Here is a 23582-nt window from a genome sequence, read left to right on the forward strand (position 1 = left end):
TGTCCGCCAGCTTGGTTAGTCTGTAGGTCATGCACGTTTGCTTTTAGAAATGACCTTGACGTAATATCTAGGTCAACGATGTCTACGTGACAGGTATCCTGGGCTGTTGCCGTGGAAAAGGTTTCGAAACGGCTGAGTCACTTATACGTCATGTGTGTACGTGCATCAAGACATCAACCCCAAGGCCTCCGTAACCTGAATATTCCCGATATTGTGTGTACACACAGAATACGATTAGACGGTACCACTACTTCAAGGAGGATATTGCAAGTAAATGGCTTTCTTATTAGAGCAAAAAGGAGAGCATTGTCACATGCTTATAATAATCAGTATCTTTAATATATATTTTTTGTGTATTATTCTTATCAAGTCCCAGTTTTTGTTGAAATATATAAAATTATGATATTCGCATTTTTAAAGTTCCCCCTTTTAGAATCGTAGTATCCCTAGTTCATTGACCTCGTTTCCAGGATTTTTAAAACTCTGTAGAACTTTTGTTTTGCTCAATTCTACATTCCCCGCGAAGGATTACATATAGAATATTTCCTCTGTACTGATATCCAAGTGTCCAAAATATCACTTATCATCAAAGAATCACTCTGTGTCTGAAATTTTCGACAAATCTTTGCTGGAAATCATGGGAAAGAGATTGGTTAGCCTTGCGCACTAACCCAGTGCGCAGTTTTCAAGACCAAGATGGCGGCCCCCAGTGGTGAAATTTCTGTGACCTGCGAAGATTTCTTGGAGTTTCAAGTGAGTTTTCGGACGTCTTAGGTGTTCAAAGTGTATCGAGAACAATGGCATTGCTATTTTTGTACTTGCCATGTTTGTTTTACAAAATATTATGGACGTTCGTGAAGTGAAAACGGTTGCATGATGAGTATCATTTCATGCCCTTCCCCACATACACATGGCTAAGACTAACGTTACACAAGGAGATTATATAACCTCCTTGGACTACAGTAGAAACCTCAATGATTTTGTTGGCCAGGGATTCATCCTTCGTATCAAAACCATGATTTCAGCCAATGAACTAGCAATAGACAGGTCACACGGGCTTAGGTCTAGAAGTTGAAGCACAAAATATTATAACTTATAATAGTTGTATAAGATCTTTTCAAGATTTCACTACCACTGTATTGTATGGTATGGTATGGGCCGACTACTCTCTCTTCGCAGCCAGGGGCTGGATTGCGAGGAGCTTACAATAAGCGGGGCTAAGTCGTAAGGGTCTGAAATGGCAGCCTGTATACAGCGCCTAATGACCTCAATACGACAGTAATTACCCCAGGTGCGGCCAGGGACTGTAGGTTTTGAACCACTCACACCGCACCATGTCACGTGTGGCGGGTTCTTTAACGTGCCTGGGGTATGGCTCTCTCCAGACACAGGACCAAAATTTTACGTCCTATCCGAGGTTTTATGCAGTGGTGACAGGAATTGTAGGTTATATGTCAAAAGGTAAAGGCCCCCTATTACTGTACCGATTCCGAAGACTGTATGCTTAAAAATGGAGGAAGGTCCGCTTTCTAAGAGGACTGTATGCTTGAAAGTCGAGGCCTGTCCCTATTCGATTGGTCAGGGTGAGACAGCTTTAAGCAACACATTGAGAACATAAAAGCTTGGTAGTCTCTTAGAATTTACCCATTCAACAACAATGACGTCACAGTTACTGTAATTTAAGGATTGATCTTAATCATAATGAAAATGTTCTTTTCCACCACAGGAAGCACTGAAGAAGTACCGCACCATAGATGACAAGATTGTGTACCAGCTGAACACTGCTATCCCCACCAACTCCTTTGCAGACAAAGTCAACGCAGGGACACAGTGCAAAAGCCTTCATGATGAGGTGACTTTTATTTGTCATAGAAAATGCCATCTTACATAGATTCTGTGCTCAAAATCCTTTTACTAGCCAGGTAGCCCAGGCAACAACCCAAGTCAAAAGACAGGTTGCACTATTAATAGTTCAGGTTGCCCCACTTCCAAGTTATTACTTCCTTCAAATCAGCTACTTGTCCATTATCTTTTCTTCCAATCACTTGTAACTATATATGTTTTATGTTAGTTACAGAAAAGTGTATGCATGTAGGTAGGGGAAAAGCGGGGTAAACTGCGCTACCTTGGTTTAGAATTAAGTTGCATGAAGCATAATGTATTTGCATTTGCAAGTTAGTGTTTCAAGCACTGCATAGATTGATATTCAACACATATATTATTCCTTTGGTAAAAAATGTCATTGTAAATTGAATTTTGTGTGCCCTAATCAGTTCAATGTCAACCGTAATGTAAACATTAAACACACTGCCTTAAACTTAAAGCTAATATGAATTGTTTTTTTTTCTATCTTTTTGCCAGCTGTCCCAAGGACATGTCCAGCGGGAGAACGCAATAAGGAAGTGTATCCACCAGACGTCTCAACAGGTGGCCAAGCTGAGGGAGGCTCGAGAAACTGACCAAGACAACATCCAACTTCTTAAGCAGCTCAGAAAGGAACAGACAAAGGTAGTATTTTTAGATACTCTTTAGAGATAACAGGATTGATTCATACTAATCACAGCTAATGGATTATTCTCATAAGAGTTTATCAAGCCAAGCCGACCCTGGGATAGAACTAGGCCCACAGATCCAAGGAATTGGATCTAGATGGCCAAGCAGCGGGGTTGCTTAAACCGCTCGACCATGGAGACATGTCTAGTAGTACCGGGTAGTACATTTATGTTCAGGAAATCTTAATGTTATACTTTACATTAGATTTCAATTATTTTGTGCGACTATTATTTACAAGTCTCCTTCCTACAACTTCCAGACACATAGATACCTTAAGGCCCCCTCTCACTTGACGTGCGGCACGCTTGCGGCATTGCTGCGTTCGAAAACGCAGATGTACCCCCACGGAACCTAGAGGTGCCGCAAACAAACCTAGAGGTGCCGCAAGCAAACCTAGAAGTGCCGCTTGCAAGTGCGACGTTTTTTTAAAAGTTTAAAAATAACGCAAGTGGCAAGATGCTGCAACAGTGCCCCAACGGTGCCCCAACAATGCCCCCACAGTGCCGCCACCATGCCCCAAACAGTATCAAGGATATATTGTGCCTATTTTACACCAAGAATCAAAAGTAAACATCCTTTTATTACCGAAAAACTATTTTAGATGCATTTCTAATAATTTTACAGCGGTTTTGGATCCAGTAAAAAAATTGCGAATTCCACAAAACTTACCTTGTATCCGTATTCAGAGTTAAGTTAAAAATACATCTTTTGATTTATTTAATGGATTCTATACTTGAAAACAAAAAATAAGTAACTGGTTTATTGATTAACCTACGGATATAGAGAAAAAGATTATCGTACAACATTCAAATAGAAATTATTTATGTTGGATGATAACGAGTTTGCGTTTGCGTTATAAGGTTGCAATCATTGCTGGTAGCCTGCCGCCGATAAAATACAAAATTGCAGTCATTCGGACCGATGGGCCATATCTTTCTCACTTTTTACAAATATGATAGACTTAGACATCAATAGGCTGGCAAGCCATCCGCAGACAATGAAAATACTCCGCGTCATACAAAAAAGTATGAAATATCAAGCATTTTCATTTTAAAAATTTGCAAAATTGGTGAATAAACATATAAACATACATAATCACACATAACGTTACATGGTGCAAAACGTACACATCGATTCAAATCTGGTATATGGTTCGTGTCCGTTCATTTGGGTCATTTCCTTTACAGTAAAAGTCTTTCAAGGTTATTTATAGCATATGTATCATATAATTCATTATCATAAGGGAAATCTTTTTCATTATAAATCTCATTTTGGGGCATTCTCATCATTTTACAGTGATTTTTAATAAATTGACAACGCTGCAATTGTCAATAACATGTTCATTTAGTCTAGAAACGCAACAGTGCCCCACGTCAGTGTGAGTGCAAGACAAAATCGGTGAAATTAACACAACAGTGCCGCAGTGAACGAACGCAGCAATGCCGCAAGCGTGCCGCACGTCAAGTGAGAGGGGGCCTTTAGTAGTATTACAAATTATGTCTTGACTGCATAACATTTTTTTTATTTTCACATTCCAAGACTTGTTGTCAACTATATATTTACCCAATGCACTGTGTTTTAAGCCATCCCCGTGTATCCTTTTCCCCCAGCTGAGGTTAATGCAGCAGGAGATGAACGTGGAGGAAGTGGTCAGGGACAGGTCATTAAAGGTCAGTCGCAACTTCGTCTTCCTCAGAATTTCAGCCATTGAATCAAGTTGCCAAATTTCAGACATGAAGTGTAGAATACCATGTGTCACCACCACCAGTTGTTTCTGAGGCGTAGACTATTTCCTTAGATCTCCTACAATTCTGGATTCTATGATGTTGTATGATGTGGATATACATCTAGTGTTATGTCTTGTAATATCTTAGGTCCAATTGTTTTGTGGTTAAGTGGTTTGGGTAGCTTAATTCCTTCCTACTTTTATTTGAACCATGTTGCTTAACCAAGGTTGCTGATACAAGTATTGAGTCAGAGTTTTATATAGCTTGACATTAAAAAGCCATCTGAGGAAGACCCTTACATCATCATGTGATTTTTCCTTCCAGATTTTCCAAGAACGTTGTCGAACATTCTACAAACCACCTGCCTCGTCCTGACCATGGTAGTTCTGCCTGTACTCAGGACAGATGTAGTGAGATAGATAGTTAACTTTTCTCAATATCTGTTGTTCTTACACTGCAACAGATCAGTTTCATCAAGTAAATAGTTGTCCAGTTTATTTTGGTAAGAAATAACTTTACAGGGAGATCGTTAAACACTAGCAACAATTGTGACCCAAAAAAAAGACAGGTCATTTTCATACCAATGTTGATTATGTGGAGCAACGGAGAAAGTATTTTGATCTTTTCTTAAGTTACATACAAAGAAGAGGGTGACCTTTGTCTAGTCAACACTTAACAAATATCATTACTGTTTCGTATAGGATGTTAAGACCCATACAGTGTTGACTCTTGTGAAATTTCTGCTGCCATAGTCATATAAAAAGTACTTTTCAGTCATGAACTCACACATTTTGATGGATACAGTTACTCCAATAAAAATTAATAAACATATTTTATGGAATATTGTTTCATGTACATTTTGTATTTGTGTTTGTTCTTATCTGATATACTAGTAGTAGTTACATTAGAGTGAAACATAGACTGTGTTATGTTCAACATACAACAGCACATGTACCCCCGCACATACATGTAGTTTCCAAATTAGTTTCCAAACTCCAAATCCTTGTGTGACACGTGGTAGATGTACAACTCTTCAGGTTTACAAACATCGTAATATACAATTTTGAGGTCTGTGAGTATTTCACTCCTGAAGAGCCTTTGGGAAAGTCAAGTGCATGTGGCACCACTTAGTATTATGCAAAATGTTTTTAAAGTAAAATATTAGGTCTCTTGAGCAGAAGGTTCTGAAGACTCAGTTTTTGCCTTCTTGGCATTCTCCTTGTCGCTCGGAGCTTGTCTCTTCAGCCCCTTCATCTTACGGGTCTGCAGCTTACTGAAGTCCTGTCTCTCCATGTGGACACGCCCCATCTTAGCACCAAACACGTCTGTCTTCACATTCTTCACCTTCTTAGGCTGAAACAGAAAGGAGACGTCTTCAGAAAAAGTGGATAACACATATCACAAACACACCTATGTTTAACAAGCACCCTACATGCACAGCCTTCCTCTATGCATGATATGTCAGAAGTCAGAACTGCCATTTACAAAACCAAAGGGCCTTCATAGTACATGTAGTAAACAATGCTCCAGTACAAAAACAGCTCAATCTACAATCTATTGATCATAAAAAAGGTTGATGACAAAGATTCTGTTTCTCTACTTTTTTTATCACTCATCATCAGTAACTTGAGTTTACAAAATGGAAGAATTTTATAAACAGAACAGTATGAGTGAAATTTTTCTGCCATGTATTATGGTTCACTTCTAAAGGACAGATAGTTGAATTCTATACCTTGCCCTTCTTTGGCTTCTTGCAGGCCTTTTTGTAGAGGTCATCTGAGGCCAGTCGTGTTCTCCGAACCTCCAGGTCCAGCGCAGGGCCGATCTCGGACAGCTCGACACGGGGGGTACGGCTTCCGGACTTCTTCAGGAGGACTCTGGGGGGCAAACACAATGTAGATTACAGAGGTCACACACAATAGGACTACTCATATATACTCTACAAACACCTCTTGGAGTTTGTGACAAATGTTCAGTGTTAAAGAACCTAGACAAGGGACCAGTTAATTACTGCTCCATGGAAAATCAAGCCACAACAGTACACAGGCGCTGGAACTGACATAGAACAATTTGTAAGCCTTTTCTCAAACTGCATATTTCAGAAGTCATCCCATCTATACTAGTATCCTGCAGTAGTAGCCTGTGTTTACACAATCTCTCACTAACCCCCTCCCTGGGCGGCGGCAATTGTAGGGCCAGCTGCTAGGGGCGAGATTTTAGTCAGGGTCAGGCTACCTGCAGTAGGCAATGTGGCTTTTTGACCCACCGGTCAGCAACCATCAGGTACTCACTTGTAACTCCTGACCATGACCTTGCCGTCCAGTGCTGTGAACTGCAGCACATGTTCCAAACCCTGCAGCCGCACGTTGTTGGCCTTCACACCTCGGAAAAAGTCTGGGGACACAAAAAAACAGCTTTTGTAAGAGAAAAACGCCTCTCTCAGTCTCTGTCCACAAAGCTCCACAAATATCTCCGTAAATGAACATGAATTACAATGGTCATTTCCAACATGATTAGTTTAATCAGGCCCACCAATCAGCATGTTCTTGAGCCTCCTGTGCTTGTGGTCCTGCTCGAAGGCCTCCCCTTCAAACACCAGGCAGGGCTTGGTTCCCATGGCAATCTTCTCTGTAGGGAAGTCCTGCATGGACCTGAAGTGGGTCACGCCCAGCTCTACCATGTCTAACACATGGTGGTCATACAGGCGCCCTGAAATACACACAGAGTACTTTGTTTTATTAACTGCGACAGCTACTCTTCCAAGAGTAACAAATTACACAGAAAACATTGACACTAGGCATAACATACATAGCATACAACATTACAACATCCCACAATACGCGACAATCCAATCTCGTTGGGAGGTCTCGCGAGACTGTAATCTGGCCGCGCGCGCGCGTGATTTGACAGTCGGACGGTAACAGCCTTTAGCAGCCCAGCGGCTAACAATGGCTTCTCCCAGCATCGACTCGATCGAGTCAACTTCAGAGATTCGTTGTGCTATTATTTGGCAACATCCGCCGGTAAATCGGCATGCCATGAGCAGATAATATTGTTGTGAACCTATGGACTCGATATCGTGCTGTAAATTTGCAAATTTCTGGTCATTTTCACAATTTTTGACGGGCGGTTTATGCTTGCTTGTCGTGAGAAAAACGTGCATATAGGCGCGTCGCCTTACTTGTAGTTACTCGGATAAGTTTGGCTCAAGCTGTAAAAATATCCCACAAAAGCTTACAAGTACCATCATTGGATCCTTGTAGATCCAAACTCGTAAGACTTTCGGCGATTTTGACCGTAAATTAGTCGATGGCAACATATCGGCCTTTGGGAGTTTACGCGTACGTGAGTTGGGGAGGGGGGCGTGTTTCCGTGTTCGTTTTGATCAAGACGGGGTCACTTTTCCGACTATGTCTATGATTTCAGTTTTCGCCGGATGAAACTCCACAAAAACGTGAACATATCGATGTAGGGTCCTTCTGGGTAGAAATCTAGCATGGTTTCGGCGGCTTTGTGGGCAACTTTTTATTGGTTAACTTCATACGTGATGAGTGGGTGTGTCTGCAAATGTATAACGTTTGGCATTTGCTGTTCTTTTTCAGATCAACGCGTCGCGATCGAAATTCACATCATCAGGGAAATACTACAAATCATATGGATGCAATAGCCGTATTTCATGTTTTATAAAAGATGTCTTAACATATGTTCTTACTCGATCTCGTAGAGCTTTGCAACTCATGCTTTTGAGAAATGATAATTACATGTATATATCATTAGTGTTTTTTCCTAATGATAGACAAGTTCTCACAGCATTTACAGTATTGACGAAAATAAGCATCCGATAAGTAATACTTTTGGGAAATGGTAATGTTTCATACACATAATCATTCAAATGTACATTGTATTAAAATGTGAACTTTCAACATCTCTGACTGTTTTTGTGTGGCATAAAATGTTTTGCAACAAATGAGACATCGTCCTACTCAGACCTAAGACAGGTAAGCCGTAAGGTGTCCACTTCCCTGTGCTATACATAGTAGTCCACTGTATTCTGCCGATGCAGTGGTCTGGACACTCTGCATCAACAATCAGTCTTTCTTCATACATACCATAGAGTTTCTTACCTCCTTTGGCTCTTTGAGTGAACAGCTCCGGTAGTATGGCTGTTTTGTGAAAGTGGTCAAGCTTTGGGATATTCTTCTTCTGCCATTCTGAGTCTACTTTAATTCGTTCGCAGAATAAATTATCCCTGCAAAAGTAGACAACGAAGTCCGCCCAATTTAAGTTACAGCAATAGACATTCCCTTGCACTTGGTGGTGGTACCTGTGTGACGTCTTGAGTGCTGCATTGCTGTCTACCTTTGTTCTTTGGACTGCCTATTTTAGCGTGAGTCCTTTCTTTGAATGGGGACACAATGAATACACGAATGCGTTACTGGAAATACATGCAGTAGATGTACACATTTCCCGTTAAAAAGTATAAAAACGCACATTTCTAATTTCATGTTCATGGTGAAATTATCCCTTCCGAGCTGTCTTTTTACCAGACAATCCCAGTGCTTAAGTAACGTGTTATCATCAAGTACATTTGGGGGGATCTTGAAAAATATGATGCATGTTGGCACTTTCTCTTCATTGACACACTTGGACTGACGGCTATTGCATCCATATGATTTGCAGTATTTCCCTGCTGATGTGAATTTCGATCGCGACGCGTTGATCTGAAAAAGAACAGCAAATGCCAAACGTTATACATTTGCAGACACACCCACTCATTACATATTACGTTAACCAAAAAAGTCGGCCACAAAGCCGCTGAAACCATGCTAGATTTCTACCCAGAAGGACCCTACATCGATATGTTCACGTTTTTGTGGAGTTTCATCTGGCAAAAACTGAAATCATAGTCGGAAAAGTGACTCCGCCTTGATCAAAACGAACGCATATACGCGGAAACACGCCCCCCTCCCCAACTCACGTACGCGTAAACTCCCAAAGGCCGATATGTTGCCATCGACTAATTTACGGTCAAAATCGCCGAAAGTCTTACGAGTTTGGATCTACAAGGATCCAATGATGGTACTTGTACGCTTTTGTGGGATATTTTTACGGCTTGAGCCAAACTTATCCGAGTAACTACAAGTAAGGCGACGCGCCTATATGCACGTTTTTCTCACGACAAGCAAGCATAAACCGCCCGTCAAAAATTGTGAAAATGACCAGAAATTTGCAAATTTACAGCACGATATCGAGTCCATAGGTTCACAACAATATTATCTGCTCATGGCATGCCGATTTACCGGCGGATGTTGCCAAATAAAAGCACAACGAATCTCTGAAGTTGACTCGATCGAGTCGATGCTGGGAGAAGCCATTGTTAGCCACTGGGCTGCTAAAGGCTGTTACCGTCCGACTGTCAAATCACGCGCGCGCGCGGACAGATTACAGTCTCGCGAGACCTCCCAACGAGATTGGATTGTCGCGTATTAGAAGTATGGCACTAACAACAAACAATCCTCATACAAAATATCATTTTATCGCAAAATCAACCATAAAGAAAGGATCTACTGTTTGACTAACGGTATGTTTAATAAAGGGTCACTGAACTTGCATTTGCCAAGAACTCACCAAGTACAAGGTTGTTTGGTCTTTTCTTGCTGTGGGAGCCAAACAGGAACAGGGAAGAGTCGTTTTTCTGGGAGAAAAACTCCTGGAACACATAAACACACAAGTCATGTATTTATATATTGTCACTGGCAAACAAAATGAGCTGAACAAATTTTATGACAGGCATCACCATCACTGGATTCTTACAGGAGTGACAATATACTTATACAGTGTACTTACTATTGAGGACTGGTCATCAAATGGTCTCATGATGTTTTTTCTGCAACATTAGAAAACAAAATTGAAAAAAAAAAAGTGTCACAAAAGCCTCAGCATTAAAGAAGAAACTTTTTAAAAAAGACAAAGTTACTTATGACATGAGTCAAATGACAATGGACCTACCTTTTGAATGTGATGGCATTTGGTTTCTTCAGTAAATACTGGAAAAAGACAAGAATGGAGATGTTGATAACCATATCATAGTTCATTTCATCTGCTCTTTAATGGCTTTTGATGACATGAAGGTTTTGCCTCTTAAATAAGTTGGTTCAACAAAAAATCATCTTAAGAGGAATGGTATATTTCATTTCTGGTAATGTAAAGGGTTCAAGGAAATAATTGCAAGTAACGTACCAGTTCCTTGAGCACCTGAGTGATAGTCTCACTGGTGTGTCCCCCCTTAATGAACATCGCCACCTTGTCATTCTCCTCCAACTTTGGCGCTCTCACCTCCAGCCCTCGCTTAGCTGCCTGGGTTTTCGGTTTTCTGCAGTACAAAAGGATTCATCATTATACATTGCAAAGGTTACCTTCACATTTTCTTGTGGACAAAAGCGCCTGGTGACCTAAATAACGGTGACATAAAATAACAACACTACTCCCTGGAATTGCCATTTATATCATTAGCATTCAGACAGGACAATGTTTGGAAATCCTTCTAACGTTATACCTTGAAATCTTCCAAAATGTATTGTAGACTTGTGCTTGTATGAAATAGATCTGGAAGATAATAACACATCTGGTGTATTATTTGCAGCCAGTGCGTTACATCACCAAGAAATCTGGAAAATCTCTTCTTCACTGTGACACTAGTAACATTATGAATTGGATAGTCTTGTGCACTGTGCAGGATGACAAATGTTTCTTATTGTTTCGGGTTGTTGTGTATGTTCGTTGTTGTCAGACTTGGTGTTTATCATAATTTAAAGAGCACGTGTGGAAAAATTATAAGAGGGGAGGGGGGCACGCGTTAGACAGCCTGAAAAGAAGTAACACGCCGTTATCCTTTGACCCTATTCCAAAATAACTTTCTGGAAAGATCCTTTGCTGATCTAAATTATCTAGCTTTCATGTACATCCACATAAGTATCTGAACTTGTTAGAAACTACAAGGATTTTAAACAAGTACTTACACGATTCTTTGCATGACGGTCGCCATTTTCTGCAGACACAAAATAGCGCCTCTAAGCGGTCAATGAAATTAATGCAGGCTTTAGTTGGTTGCTAATCGGAAACGGTTGTATCTAGGAAATATACGTCAAATGCAATTGTTTTTATTACATTTCTATCTTACGCCAAACATACAAGGAGTAATATAATGGAATTTAACCCGTTAAACCCGTGGAAGTGGCATTTCCAGTCTTGAACAGTGCTTTTACCTCTTTATGTGATACTACCATGACAGATAGGTGGCGCTTTTGACCTACTGCTGAACGCGTCATGCAAGTGCATGCAGTGATGCTGCTGTTTGCGTCATGCAAGTGCATGCAGTGATGCTGCTGTTTAATAGGCGGTTTCTTACTAGCGGCTCATATGTTGTTAAAATAAGGAAAGTTGCTAACGCTGTTTTTTTCTAACACCTATAATTGTGAATAAGAGACTGGTAAGATAAATCAGTAAATATCGGATTTTTATCCCATTGTAGAGACTGAATCGCCTTCAAATAAATCAATGTTGTCTTATTAATACACAATTGTTGTATATATGAAGTACCAGTTGCATCAAATTTATTTGATTGTAGTATTTTTTACACCAGATCAAATACAAATGTACAACAAAACACTGTAGCAATACACATCATGAAAGGAAAACCCCAGTGATACAGAGTACAGGTAAAAAAAACTAGCCCCTAAAATCGCGCCCTTAACGGCCGGCCCTACAATTGCCCTCGGGGAGGGGGTAATTAACTCCTGCCAGCAATAGCTTGTGTAAACACAGGCTAAAAAAAAAATAACAATTTTTTTTACATTCAACTAAACTTCTGTGATCTACTATACATTAAGAAACAAAACATGTCAAAATTCCACTTCAGGTGTTTATATTGGGTACAAATATGTACACAGTTGTTTCAGAAAATTCTAATTACATTGTATCTACGAAAATGTTAACCCTTTGATGCTGTCAGTGACATATACCCCATATCTGTAAAGGCACTGTTAAATTACAGTGATGGTCACATGAACAAGTTAAAGGCACATGACAAGACCATCATTTCTGTATTACCTTGTACTACCTTCCCTCTTCATAAATATTCCAATAACTTTTATAAAACTGATTGCTAATTGCACTTGGACGTTTAAACACACTATTGTACTAAAGTAAGACACTCATTCCCCTTGTCGTGTATCACAGCTAGTACTTATGATTGTACATCACTTCAGGTGATCTTGTAACACTTTGAGCACATCTTGTGAGTCGAGACTGGCAAGACCGGGGTCATTCATGACGGCTGGCGACTGTAGCAAGTTGTGTCCACAGTTCTGAGTAAAGATTAGGCAACGGTAGAGAGCGTAGTGGTCCGTTTCTGCCTGTAGGATCAGGCGCTTGAAGGCGTTCATATCCTGAATCACCTGCAGTTTGAAGTTGTCCAACATCTGTCTGACCTGGAATGCACTCACACTGCTGGCACTCAGAACCTTCTCTCCCCAGTTCTTACAAAACCTACTGACAGTCTCACAGCTGAACTTGTGTTCTTCTCCTTCTAAAGACAACACAACAGCGTTTTGCTCCTGGCTAATGGAATGGACCATGCTGTTGTCAACCTCGATCAGGGGTTGGTCGCTAGGTGGGGCAGGTTGGTCGTCAGGTGTGGTGCTAAGGAGGCTCTTAAGGCTGCAAGCGGTGACAAACTTCTCCGTGTCCTCCTTCAGCTGGTCATCTTGATTTGGTCCTTGGAAGGTCAGCTGGCAGCCTGGAAGATAAACATGGAATTAAGAGAGAGAAGTTGTAAGACAAATGTAAATATATGAATCAGTAATTTATCCAATGAGCTTTGCATTTGCCCAATTATATGAATCAATGAAACAGGTACATCAAAACATATATATATATATATATATATATATATATATATATATATATCTTATGATAGGAATATTTTCTCAAAATGATAGCAAGTCAGTCTTTGATCTGTGTCATGAAACACCTTTTCATCCCACCCTACTGATCACATCTACTGATCCAACCATTGCTAACAACCTTTAATTATGGGTACACCACAACAGTTTTAACTGCTTAGAATTGCTTGGTGAATTAAGGCTTAACAAGCTTTTGCCCATCTGCTGATCCAGCTATTGTCTATTTAAGATCTTTCATCGCGGGTACACCACAACAGTTCTAACTGTGTAAGGCTCACCTCACCATACAATCTAACATTGTAGAACAGCTTTTCCCAACCCTACCACCCACCTGTGAGCCCAACATGCAGCAGGATGGAGACATCCTCCTGGAACCTGGCGGGGCACCTGGTGGTGTAGCCGGTCACCTCGTCAAACCACCTGGCCAGCTGCACCCGCAGCTCCTCCAGCTGTGACATCCAGGCGTCCAACAGGCTCAGCAGGCTGTGGAGAGGGACAGTAAATCATGTGTGAGATTATTGTATTTCTAACACTGTAGAGACCATATATAAATTGTGTATCATTGTTTTTTTTAAAATTGCAATCGGTTGGTAGAATCCCATTCCTGGCTGTTTGATAGCCGCATCTGCAAATGGGATCGTCCGTTTACAGGTGCGACGTTCGAATTGTTCGAACGTTTTCAATAAACTTCAGGAGTTGAAATTGTCCAGGTGTGTTTTCTTGTTGTCCGTCTGTACTCCTTACATTACTCCTTCCGTGAGGGACTCTTGTCCCAAAGAACTAGGGAAGAACATCTACCCCTCTTACACATGGACTGTCAGGAAGGGTGCATTTCTGACATAAAATTTCATTTAGATTCCATTGTTCTGAGAAGTTTAAAGCTTTCTGGACTCCTAAAGCTTTGTCAACGTGAAAAGTGGTGGAGATAAGGAATCCAGGCACCTGAAGCTGAACTTGTCCAGTTCTGATCTGAAGAGGTCGAGAGGTGATGAGACAGGGTCCACCAGACATACGATGTACCGGTCCATGCACACACTGGCCAGGGTGGGGGATGTACTCAGCTCTGCTATTTCCTGCATCATAATGGTGATAATACAATAATTGATCAGTATATAGAAAATCAAGAAACACAGCAAGGTGAGGAGATGCACTAGGCTATCACCTGCATCACTAACATCAAATTGGTCTCAACCTCTTAGTCTTACCCAATGAACTCTGACCTGTCTCACCTGGCTGCTTCAGCTTGTAGCTTGACGTGCCAGGCCAGCTAGACAGGCCAGCTAGACAGGCCTGGTAGACAGCTCAGCATTTTCCTCAAACCAGTACTCTGACCCCAGTAGCCACGATTTCTAACCTTTAACTGTGACCTTTTCCACCTCTTACCTGTACCTCCTCCGCCGGGTGCTGTACTAGAAGTCTGTAGTAACAGACGGACCCTCCCTCCCCAGCCCGAGCTCTAACCTTTAATCTCTAACCTTTCCCCTCTCACCTGTACCTCCTCCCCCGGCTGCTGCAGGAGTCTGTATTAACAGGCTGACCCCCCTCCCCCAGCCCGAGCTCTAACCTTTAACCTTTCCCCCTCTCACCTGTACCTCCTCCCCTGGCTGCTGCAGGAGTCTGTAGTAGCAGGCTGACCCTCCCTCCCCAGCCCGAGCTCTAACCTTTAACCTCTGACCTTTCCCTCACTCACCTGTACCTCCTCCCCCGGCTGCTGCAGGAGTCTGTAGTAGCAGGCTGACCCTCCCTCCCCCAGCCCGATGTCCAGGTTTGTCACACTCCCACTGCTGGCGTGCATCAGGCCCCTGCTGAGGCGCTTCACCATGCTGGCCCTCAGCTCCACCTCGTTCTCAGCCTTCATGTTGGTGGCCACCACGGACAGGCTGAAGTTGTCCCCGTTGGGGTCAGGCTCCGGCGGGTCGGCTGGGTCGGGGTCGGCAGAAGCCTCATTAGAGGATTGTTCCTGGGAATGTCTTCTGTGAATAAGGTTTGGAAAAATAAATGAATGAAAACATTAGTACATTGTACAAAGAAATGCATAACGTTATAGACTTGATTCTTGCAAATTAATAACATTTCATTTTTCTGGGTATAACGTCACATCTTCTACATTCCAACCAGTAATTGATTAAGTATGAATTATTTATCATATGATAACACATTGTATCACAAGCTTTTGTGAAGTGCGTGAGGTGAAAAGTGACCCAGCCCACTTTTTATTGATTCCATATTGATGATGAGCCTGTAAAAGATTAATAGACACTCTGATTAATTGCTGTCTGATTTCTTGATGAAAAGGATAGGCTCAAGTTTCTTCTTCATGCATGACACTTCATTCTACAATAAGTACAGATATATAATCCAACACATCAACGTTAATGACTCACACACACACAGACAGTCAGTATGGACCCCAAGAGTTCCCCTGCCACCTGTATCTATGCCTGACATACCTGTTGACGTGGCAGGTGTATAAGGCATACAGATGATCCTTCTCTACATCTTCACTCATCCTGGAGCTTCTACTCTCCTGTAGCCCTCTGTTTCAACTCCGATTCCTTCAAGTTTACCCGTAAATCTAGCTCTAATTTGTCGGGAAAATTTGGACGAAACTTGACCAGTAAGTTCCAGGTTGAACTTTCACCTGTGACCTATAGGTCGAATTCCTCCTACGCATGCGCCGTTACGTGTGATCATAATATCGAGCCGAAATTTCCCCAGGCTTTGTTTGGGCCTGAATTTCTCGATTTATGCAGAAAAATATCAGATTGTGCGCCTGTGGGACTCCGGTCCTGTTTCTCCAACAGTTGTTCCCGATTCAAAGCCCAGCGGGAGCCGGAGTCGTGACAGGACGTGCACAAGGCGTGGGCGAGCGCGGAGCGAATATCATTTTTGCCGGTGGAGGTTTTTGAACCAGCGTTGATGGCCGAGGCTGCGGGTTGTGGGCTCCCCGTACTGTCGGGCTGAACACCGCCGTCCTGCAGACATGCACGCCCGGCTGGAGCACGCCCCCGTGGCCCGCAGCGACTCCACCATCCACACGCTGTCCTGGAACGGCATCATCCCGGCCAGTGAGCGGGAGAAGTCCGTGGCGCGCCGGAGGTGAGTGCTCTGCTCTATCCGGTCTCTGGTCCCAGCTGGGCTGTCATACTCACAGCGACATATGCGGACAACTAGACGTGAAAATTTATTCTACGTACTCCGTATTATATCTAGATCATAACTGCCCAGTCTTAAGTGAGTCAGTTTTATCCAAAACCCTCCCTGATTAAATAACACAAGTCGTAACGTTAACCGTATTTGGCCAGGCAGAAGACTGAAGGATGTTGTTTTTATTGACGTCGTCGTCTGCAGAACAAATAAGAAAATGGCCGACCTTCTCAATTATTTCCGTACAAGCCCAGGACGACATTAGCACACAGAGTGGGTGTGCTGCCTTGTCCTACATGCCTGACTGTAACACACCGGGAGGTGATCACATCAGCATCGATCCGAACCGTCCGGAGACGGGCAGAAATGTGGGGGAAATTGCTCTTGACCCTGGATAACACTGGCTATGAATTTTAAGTGGTATACTATACTAGCTATACTGATATTAAGTTATGTTGTGCCTCTGCGCCTTGCTACCATTCTGTACCGAGCACCAGTGTGTAACGAACCCCAGCATATCTATTGTGTCTTACAATTTCTGCTTATTGTGTCTTGCAACTTCTACTTCAACAGCATTATGATTTATATACTGATCCTGCATGGTACCATAGGAAAGAACATAGATATGAAAAGGGCAAAGAGACAAGCCATGCCCCCTGCAAGCTATTATATTAAACATTGTGACTGAGGTCCACTGAAAATCACATTGTACTGGTGGCCAACTTGGTACAGCAGGACAAAATCACAGGGCTATTGTGTAACATGTAAGGTGATCTCTACTCCTGGGAATATGTTGTGTTCCCTTAAGGGGTTATTTGCATGTCTGAGGCTGGACCTACAGGAGCTGTGGGGAAAAGTCACCACTGGCACTGAGCATCACCCCAAACATCCATTTTCAAGTATTCAAAACTCTACTCTACTCTTAAATGTTCATCACCCTTGCAATTCCTATGATGATGTTCTTGTCAATGACCTGTGACAAGAATGTATCAGCCATGGACTGTTGGTAGAAATATAGTTATAACTTAGAAAATAGTCAGAAATAAAAGTAAGAAAGGCATCACCTATTAGTTACACTAGCCTAATCTTGGAATTTTGGTATGAAAGCCCTTATGTAAACAAAACAAATGACCATTATATATGACACAAGTTAACACCCTTCTATTCTTCATTCTTTCTTAGACTCCCAATCTTACAATGAGATAATCACATATCCTGAGGGACTACAGTAAAGTGAAATCCTTTCTTCAGACCCAAACACCTTACTTCAGTTTCAAGTGTATTTTTGTTTTGACTAGATTTTGTCATGCAACAAAGCTTAGTTCAGTTGCTGGTAAAATGTTTCTACCCCCCTTAAACGGTTTATGTGGGAACTTCATGTAAACGTCACGCACATCAATGTTATGTCAACACCAGGCTGGTGGTGTATAGAGGAAGTTTCCCCTCTATGTTTTGAAAACAGTGTTGACAAAACTGAGATGATTGATTACCTGAGGTCTTTCATCCTTATTACAGGGATCAAATTGCTTGTGAATTTGTGATATTTTGAGCAACAATACCCTACTTGATACAATTGGTCACATGCATATTATACTGTTCTGTGTGTGATAATCCATGTTGTCTGGGCTGCAACTTTGTATGTTTATGATACATGCAGAAAAGCTCAACCTAGACTGAGTGAGTGAGACTGAAAGATGTTGACATTTTTTGCTGTTACAAAGAGGTCCTTTTATCAAGAGGACAAGACAGCTGACATTTCAGAAGACGTCATGTGTGAGTGACTTGAGTGATGGAGAGTGGGATCCTGACCCCTGAGCTGCTTTAGAAGCCATGTCTTTAAGAGTATGACGCAGAGCTGCTGACGTAAGCTGGGACAAGTTTATCTTAGCTCCGGCACATTTTAACTTGAATGGGCGCCGAGCTCAAGGGAGCAATCTTAAAGGCACCTTAAGAGCTACATGAACGTAGACATGACGTTGAACATATACTAGTATAACTAGCACACTTTATGGTTCAGCCTGTGGCAAGACAAATGTAAATGTGTATACCATTTGGAATACTCAAGTATATAAAGTGTTTGATGACGTCTGCCTTACCCAAAAGGACCTTGGTGTTCAGATGTAGGGCGGGCAGAAGTTCAAGAATATATGGGCCAGATAATGCCCAGATTGGTTTTATTGTACAATGTACTCCCAATAGAGCCATGTTTGATTCTATTATTTTCCAGGTTTTATCTTTCAAGTGATTTGCAAGGCATATGTATGGTATTTGCATATCTTTATGGCTTCATAGTTGAACTGACAGTGAAACAACATAAAGTGGAGTGAAAGAATAAGATATTTAACCTTTACTCACTGCCTTACGCTGAAACCAACAAATCTTGCGCCACATGTAGGGAGATGGCTACTACACATAATTGACATGCTGTTTGATTATCAGCAGCCATATTGATAATCTGTGGGAGGAAGTTGAGCACCTTAAAGGGGAACTAAACCTTTTCTTGTAAAGCATTCTGCAATATTTTAACTACATCAAAAAGTCCAGTTTTTACTTGTTTTACGTTAGTCCATCATAGATTAGCGTTTCCACAACATTTGAACTTCGCGGCGTTTTGTTGTCGAGCCCGGGAAGTACCGCGACCTTTGACCTCTGTGACGTAATCCGACCACCAACCTGCCCCAGCTCGCACGTCCAGCACACATCTTGACTGCGCGGGAACTTATCGTATAAATAGAGTTTTCCAGTCCGGCTTTCTCAATCGAGGACTTGCCAATGTGGACCGTAACTTGTGAACTCTTCATTTAGAGTTTGTTACGACCTCGTCTGTGGCACAAAACGTATTACGGACGTACGAAAATAGGAGATTTTTTTTCCCGCGAGTTCGTCCAGCTGAAATGTGGGGAGGGGGCGCAATGCCTTCCTGCGTAGTTTGTAGTAACTCCAGCAAGAAAGGTTACAACATCGGTCCCGTCCCATTCGACGACGCTGACAGCCTCGATAAGTTCTGGATGTGTCGACGGGGCGACAAAAGTAGCTCCAACGGCGCGCGCGCCGCCCTCCCCAGTCTCATCGGCCGATCTCTCTGGGCGCCTGGGCAGGTAGTTGTACGGAGTTATATTCTGTGGGTCAAACCCCTCGTACTTCTCAAAGCCCTCAAACTCGTTTACTCCCTCCAAGTCGCCGGAATCCATCATTGGGAGAGTAGCGTGGTGACAAAGCCGTGGTATAGCGTATTGGCATATTTAGCAGTATGGAGGTTGGCGGTCGGAATACATCACAGAGGTCAAAGGTCGCGGTACTTCCCGGGCTCGACAACAAAACGCCGCGAAGTTCAAATGTTGTGGAAACGTGTGGGACGTGTTGTGGGACTTTTTGATGTAGTTAAAATATTGCAGAATGCTTTACAAAAAAAGGTTTAGTTCCCCTTTAACCCCCTGTCTTGATAGTTGCAACTGCATCATCTCCATGACAAGGAGAAGGGCAGATGAGTTGCCAGTGGCTCTATTGATGTCAGTACTGGTAGGATTACTTGTGGTGTGAAATCATTTAGCAGTCACAAAAGGACTGATCTTCTAGTTATTCTGTCAGCAGCTTATTACCTGGAAAACTATTGTAATGCTGGCTTCAGTTATGACAGTGGAAATGTATGCACTGCAGTAAGACTAAGAGATCCATGATATATATGTATATGTATATGTATATATTTTGTCCCTAAGATGTCTTTGAAACTAAAGATAAATTGGTTGATGAAACTATTTTACTTAGTGTATTTTCAAGGTTCTCCTCACCTTTCTTATGGAAATCTCATGATCCTTCCACCCAGTTTCCCTCATTTTCCCACAGTGCCTGTCCATTCTAGTGTGTCCCTCAGGCAGAAAGATTGTTACCAGATGGACCAGGAGCATGGCTTACAATGGCAGGTTACGTGGGGTCATAGGAGGTTAAGGACCTTCATTGTTAACCAATTGTCCCTTATCAGACATGAATCTCTTACTGAGTGTTAAAATTTTAGCTTACACCTATCCAAATTCCTGATCATTATGACCCTGTGAGCTCCTGTTTTTGTTCTTTGTGTGTGTTTACACTAAATACTACTGACCTTGTTTTGTTTATTGCATGTAGACTGGATTTATGCATGCAATCATCTCAAAACAGTTTGAGCTTCAACTGTAAAGGAGAAGACAGCAAAGAAGATGCCTTCCCATCCACGTGTTTTGATAGATACCACTGTTGTTTGTAAAATAATTCTTTAATCAGTGACTCTTAAAACACGTAAAACATGTTCCTCCAAATTTTTCTCATACATGACTGATGAACCTCTTCAACGATACTCTGTTGTTTAGCATTTCAAACCCCCATGAATGATATTCTCTGCTTCCCATCTTGCCCTCACTAGGCTCAGTTGTAGTTTACTTGTTGTTGTTTTCATAACTAAAAATTGATTGATTACAGGTTCCTTTGATACGTACATGGCCTTGTCACGTTTACAGTCTGTTCACTTGAAGAACCTGTTCCAAGGACAAGTGGCATGACCATACATAACTCTATATTGGAATGTTGAAAAAATTCTGTCAATAACCACACTTTACCAGTTATGTTGGGTTTACATGCACACTTAAGGCTATCTGGGGCCCACAAATACTGCAGAACTATCATCCCAGGTCTTTGCACAACCATAAAATTCCTCTTTGCACTGGAAAAAAAAGCTATCAATATCCTGATATTATCCCGATATTGCCAGTCCCGGTATTACAAAATATAATGTGTAAAGTGGGACTAAAGCTCTCCTACTGTAGGCCAGAGTAATTTATGTACACAGCCTGACTGTGGATGGTCCAGGGGTTGTGAATAGGAAGCTCACTGGCCCATATCTGGGTCTATATGCCTGTCTGGTGCTAACTGTTGCTATGGAAACCAGGTAAATACATGTCACACACAATAGGTCAGAATGCGTAGTCCACACGTGGCCAGAAGTGTGAGAACTTACTCAGCTCTTCCGTTATTTTTGCAGTTTCAGGAAAAAGATCGGAGTTGTCAGAAATTAGCATGTACAGTACTTCATTAAAGATTCATGTACACTGGCAAAAATGGACAAAGGGGTTACCAAACATAGTTATGGTATGATACGCAATATGAGCACCCCATATAAGTTATGATAGCTAGGATACTTAGCAACCCGGCGTACAAAGAAAATGGTTATCCAGTTCCTGACATACATATTGCTGTCCTTCAGTTATGTTGTCTCCATTTATAGAACCAAGGAGGAAGTAGTCATCACATTGATCACAGTCATCATGGGATGCAATAAAGGTATGAAAATGAATATACAGGGAACACAAGTAGAGCAGGAATCTGTCCCAAAGGGCTGATTTAGCACATTTGGTTCATTCATTTAAATCCTGATGTGAGGTTACCAGGTAATACATGTATCATGGTGTGATGGAAATACTCAGAGGAACATTCAACAGGAAAGTAGGTCACACATGTCCAAGGGGTCACCTGTTGTCCTTGGTGTGCTATTTCTAGAGAAGAGATGACATTCTTTTCAGGGTTGTTCTCTCCCTCCTAAGTTGAGCATTGGCTGGGTCGGCTACGATGTGCATGCATTTTGTGTGTATGTTAGTCTTAATAAAAGGTACAAATACCATATAAATAAATTTCTCCTTGTAGGTAGGGTTTTCCATTAGGAAGAAATTATTATTCTCCAAGCAGAGGTTGGGTCGTTGGGGTAGCTAAAATCCCAGTCACTACTACCCTTGCGATCCAACTTCATTTTTGTGCAACCACCTGGCAACTTCCCTACAAACTGCAGATTAAGCATGAAGCATGTCACTTGTATAGTTAGGAAACTATACTGCCATTATCAAGATTTGTGATCTATGATTACTGCTATATTCATGTGGAACATTCCTGTTACTAACTAAGATAAATGTTTGCCTACAAGCTACGGACCATTATACATTAGATTGACCAAGTGTGCCATTCAGATAAGTAATGGTATGATTTTCACTAACATGTAATGCACTATTGCTCATCATTTGGTGTAGAGACATTCAAATGGGCCATGCAATGGTGGGAAATACATTTGAAATGTGATTTCCACATGGTAATTGCTGATTTGAAATGGCTGGAAATAAGGTCACTTAGATGACATCAAAAGTTTCACACCCATACTGAAATATTCTTCTGTCATCATCCAATCAAAACTCAGAACTGCCAATGACATCAGCAAAGCTATGTTTGACGCACAATTTTTTTATTTCTTTCCTTGCGGGTTTTCTCTTTTTTTCCCCTTCGGAAACATCCTGCATTTTCATGGAAAATGTGACAGCTCTTTAACTTCAGTAAAATTCAACTACCAAGTCCATAATGCCATAAAACAAAATTAGACTCTTCCCCTCTGGTTATGTTCAAGTTTTATGGTCTGGAATTGCATGCATGCAAATAGTCTAGAGGTCTTTAATATGAACCTCTTGCTATTAAAGGGAATCTGTAATGTTTTGTGGACAAGGATTTTGTTACTAAAGTAAATCTCCTGAATGGTTATGACATCTTCTGGCTTCAATTTCTGGCAGCATGATATATTCCTTAGCGCTGATGGCATGTTTAAGACTGCCATTTTATCATTTCCAACTCCACATACACAATGTGCCCACAGGGATAACTATCTGCACTAAACACTCGGTCTTGTGTATGCAGGCAGATATGGAGTGGTTTATATGAATATATGTTATAAATTCCATTTGATATATGAATATGATCAGGTAGACTTCTATCAAGTCTGAACATCCAGCCAAACATAATCTGGTATGTTTGTGTGTCTTGCAAGGATTAAACATCGTATATCATATGCAAGATGCAGTGTCCTATTGATATATCACACTCACATAATGTTTGCAATTTTCGTAGCAGCCTATAGACTAGAAGACCAATTATGCGCACCACCTCTAATGTTGTGCATGTAATAACAGCCCAGGTGTGAAATATCCAAGTCCCGAGGATAACAAATTATTACATCTATTATTCATTGTCGGAGGCACCAGATACACAGAATATCGAATTGCATCTACTGAAAAGCCAGGATAAACAGATTAGGGGAGTCCATAGCGACTGTGTGAATGAGGTACTTTCCTTATGTGCAGTATAAGCACAGGTGGTTAGTAAAGCTGTATATTGCTATATTGATTTGGGC

General features: G+C 41.6%; 4 protein-coding genes across 7 annotated transcripts in view; 2 read left to right on the forward strand and 2 right to left on the reverse strand.

Moving 5' to 3' along the window:
- Positions 1–135: 135 nt before the first annotated feature.
- Positions 136–5116, forward strand: LOC118422654 (coiled-coil domain-containing protein 58-like). 2 transcript variants are annotated; one of them, XM_035830323.1, is made up of 5 exons: positions 136–270; positions 1727–1852; positions 2362–2508; positions 4164–4223; positions 4605–5116. In XM_035830323.1, exons 1-5 carry the CDS (start codon positions 151–153, stop codon positions 4653–4655), a joined length of 504 nt encoding a protein of 167 aa, XP_035686216.1. In that variant the 5' UTR covers positions 136–150; the 3' UTR covers positions 4656–5116. The 2 variants fall into 2 exon arrangements, with proteins under 2 accessions (XP_035686216.1, XP_035686217.1); XM_035830324.1 differs by lacking the exon at positions 136–270 and adding an exon at positions 572–753.
- On the reverse strand, positions 4762–11360 carry LOC118422653 (ribosome production factor 2 homolog). Its single transcript, XM_035830322.1, has 9 exons — positions 11300–11360; positions 10521–10653; positions 10290–10327; positions 10128–10167; positions 9909–9990; positions 6813–6989; positions 6572–6674; positions 6013–6157; positions 4762–5633 (listed from the first exon to the last, which is right to left on the reverse strand). Exons 1-9 carry the CDS (start codon positions 11323–11325, stop codon positions 5442–5444), a joined length of 936 nt encoding a protein of 311 aa, XP_035686215.1. The 5' UTR covers positions 11326–11360; the 3' UTR covers positions 4762–5441.
- A 428-nt stretch (positions 11361–11788) lies between these two features.
- Positions 11789–15924, reverse strand: LOC118422652 (protein Njmu-R1-like). 2 transcript variants are annotated; one of them, XM_035830321.1, is made up of 5 exons: positions 15694–15924; positions 14934–15213; positions 14186–14316; positions 13575–13726; positions 11789–13077 (listed from the first exon to the last, which is right to left on the reverse strand). In XM_035830321.1, exons 1-5 carry the CDS (start codon positions 15750–15752, stop codon positions 12539–12541), a joined length of 1161 nt encoding a protein of 386 aa, XP_035686214.1. In that variant the 5' UTR covers positions 15753–15924; the 3' UTR covers positions 11789–12538. The 2 variants fall into 2 exon arrangements, with proteins under 2 accessions (XP_035686214.1, XP_035686212.1); XM_035830319.1 differs by having other exon boundaries at positions 14934–15216; positions 15694–15859.
- A 268-nt stretch (positions 15925–16192) lies between these two features.
- The window catches only part of LOC118422648 (tubby-related protein 4-like), a 34326-nt gene continuing 26936 nt past the window's right edge, over positions 16193–23582 (forward strand). For both annotated transcript variants that reach the window (XM_035830309.1, XM_035830310.1), the window contains exon 1: positions 16193–16342. In XM_035830309.1, coding sequence (XP_035686202.1) covers positions 16227–16342 — 116 coding nt within the window. In that variant the 5' untranslated portion in view covers positions 16193–16226. The remainder of the gene's footprint in view (positions 16343–23582) is intronic.

Source organism: Branchiostoma floridae, chromosome 9 (assembly GCF_000003815.2).
Source record: "Branchiostoma floridae strain S238N-H82 chromosome 9, Bfl_VNyyK, whole genome shotgun sequence".
NCBI classification, from domain to species: domain Eukaryota; kingdom Metazoa; phylum Chordata; class Leptocardii; order Amphioxiformes; family Branchiostomatidae; genus Branchiostoma; species Branchiostoma floridae.

Bases quoted from the DNA above. Each gene is read 5' to 3' on its own strand.
- LOC118422652 (XM_035830319.1), bottom strand. From the start codon at position 15,752: ATGAGTGAAGATGTAGAGAAGGATCATCTGTATGCCTTATACACCTGC. The intron at 13,727-14,185 runs GTGCCTGGATTC...CCCTCTCCACAG, and splicing joins CTGGACAAGTTCAGCTTCAG to CCTGCTGAGCCTGTTGGACG. The intron at 13,078-13,574 runs GTGGGTGGTAGG...TTTATCTTCCAG, and splicing joins GCTGCATGTTGGGCTCACAG to GCTGCCAGCTGACCTTCCAA.
- LOC118422653 (XM_035830322.1), bottom strand. From the start codon at position 11,325: ATGGCGACCGTCATGCAAAGAATCGT. The intron at 6,675-6,812 runs GTGGGCCTGATT...TTGTGTCCCCAG, and splicing joins GCTCAAGAACATGCTGATTG to ACTTTTTCCGAGGTGTGAAG. The intron at 6,158-6,571 runs GTGAGTACCTGA...TTTGCCCCCCAG, and splicing joins GTCATGGTCAGGAGTTACAA to AGTCCTCCTGAAGAAGTCCG.
- LOC118422654 (XM_035830323.1), top strand. From the start codon at position 151: ATGTGTGTACGTGCATCAAGACATCAACCCCAAGGCCTCCGTAACCTG. The intron at 1,853-2,361 runs GTGACTTTTATT...TCTTTTTGCCAG, and splicing joins GCAAAAGCCTTCATGATGAG to CTGTCCCAAGGACATGTCCA. The intron at 2,509-4,163 runs GTAGTATTTTTA...CTTTTCCCCCAG, and splicing joins TCAGAAAGGAACAGACAAAG to CTGAGGTTAATGCAGCAGGA.